Source organism: Lupinus angustifolius, chromosome LG07, assembly GCF_001865875.1.
Source record: "Lupinus angustifolius cultivar Tanjil chromosome LG07, LupAngTanjil_v1.0, whole genome shotgun sequence".
NCBI lineage: Eukaryota > Viridiplantae > Streptophyta > Magnoliopsida > Fabales > Fabaceae > Lupinus > Lupinus angustifolius.
This window is the reverse complement of record NC_032015.1, coordinates 9,400,406-9,401,942: the sequence shown is the minus strand read 5'-3', so window position 1 is coordinate 9,401,942 and position 1,537 is coordinate 9,400,406. Positions and strand designations below refer to the sequence as shown.

Here is a 1,537-nt window from a genome sequence, read left to right as displayed (position 1 = left end):
TAAAAGTAATGTTATATTTACCTATAAAATCATCCTATCAATAACAAATAACAAAGTATTACATGCAACTTTCTATCTATAAGAAAGTAATACATAAAATTTGTAAATCAATCATTTTGTGACATATGTAACATAGAAGAATATGTGATTTTACTTTATTTAATATTAAATCTGACTCGTTGAATTTTTATACGTGTCATCATCTCACAAAAATCACAACAACAGTGGCCCACTTTTTCCTATTAAAACTCAACTACCAGCTTTATTTTTCCTCATATATTCTCACAAACAACGCTTTCTCTCTTATCCCAAACCCAAACCAAAAATGGCATCACGCTACGAACTAGAACTGAAAATCGCATCAGCACGCAACCTAAAGAACGTGAACTGGCGCCACGGTCCAAACAAACCATACGCCGTCGTTTGGATTGATCCAAGCAACAAATTCTCCACAAGGGTCGATGAATCAGGTGACACAGAAGCTAACTGGGATCAAACCCTTCTTCTCTCTTTACCACAAGGACCCATTGAAGACTTCACCCTCTTCATCGATATCGTCCATGCCGGTTCAGAAGAGGACACTAAACGGCTCATTGGTTCAGCTCGGCTCAAGCTAGCTGACGTCATTGATGATGGTGGTATTGGTGAGCGTGTGAATCGGACTCTAACTCTTAAACGTCCCTCTGGAAGACCACATGGTAAGGTTGATGTTAGGGTTGTTTTAATAAATAAAAGCTATCATGCGCCGGGTGAGTATTATGCTCCTCCTTATGGTGTTCCACCGCCGGCATGGGAGTCGAGGAATTACGGTGCTGCTCCGTCATCTGGGTATCCTTATGGTGGTGGGTATAACGCGCCGCCGCAGACAGGTTCTTATGGGGCACCTTATGGAGGGTATAATTCGGCGCCACAAACGGCGTCGTATGGAGAGGGAGGTTATGGGTATGGGGCGGGTGCGGGTGCGGTTGGGGAGAAGAAGAGTAAGTTTGGTGGGATGGGGACAGGATTGGCTGTGGGAGCTTTGGCTGGAGTTGTAGGTGGAGTCGCACTGGTGGAAGGTGCTGAGTATGTTGAGGATAAGATTGCTGATGATGCGGCAGAGAAGGTTGAGGAAGATCTTGGTTATGATGATGATGGTGGAGATTTTGATGGAGGTGATTTCTAGATTGTGAGTTTGTGAAGTAATTGTTCGTTTCATCTAATCCAATAAAAAATGGGTGGTTGTTTTGTCTTGGAGCTATAAACATTTGAAGTTTGTTGTTAATGATAATATGATAAATTGTGTGAAGTTTGTATTGTCTTTTTTTCTTTGTCTTTAATGTAATCTGAGCTGTCGTTCTCAATTTGGGACAGAAAAAATTAACTCAAGAGTTTTATGGAAAACGTATTATTGTTTAACTTGCAAGTTGTTTAGCTGGTTCAAAGCTTCATAAGAATCTTATTCTTATCTCTAGAAAAATATGAGGTTAAAGCATAACTGCATTAGCATAGGTTATGAGTGATCTATATTGAAAAAAACACAGAGATAATGTCGTGT

The 1,537-nt window shown here is 40.3% G+C and overlaps 1 protein-coding gene across 3 annotated transcripts; it reads left to right on the top strand.

The window, feature by feature from the left end:
* Positions 259–1,286, top strand: LOC109352242 (protein SRC2-like). Of its 3 annotated transcripts, none has more exons than XM_019594137.1 (2): positions 259–779; positions 816–1,286. In XM_019594137.1, the coding sequence occupies exons 1-2, from the start codon at positions 326–328 to the stop codon at positions 1,163–1,165; spliced, it is 804 nt and encodes a 267-aa protein (XP_019449682.1). In that variant the 5' UTR covers positions 259–325; the 3' UTR covers positions 1,166–1,286. The 3 variants fall into 3 exon arrangements, with proteins under 3 accessions (XP_019449682.1, XP_019449683.1, XP_019449680.1); XM_019594138.1 differs by having other exon boundaries at positions 259–785; positions 822–1,286; XM_019594135.1 differs by having other exon boundaries at positions 259–1,286.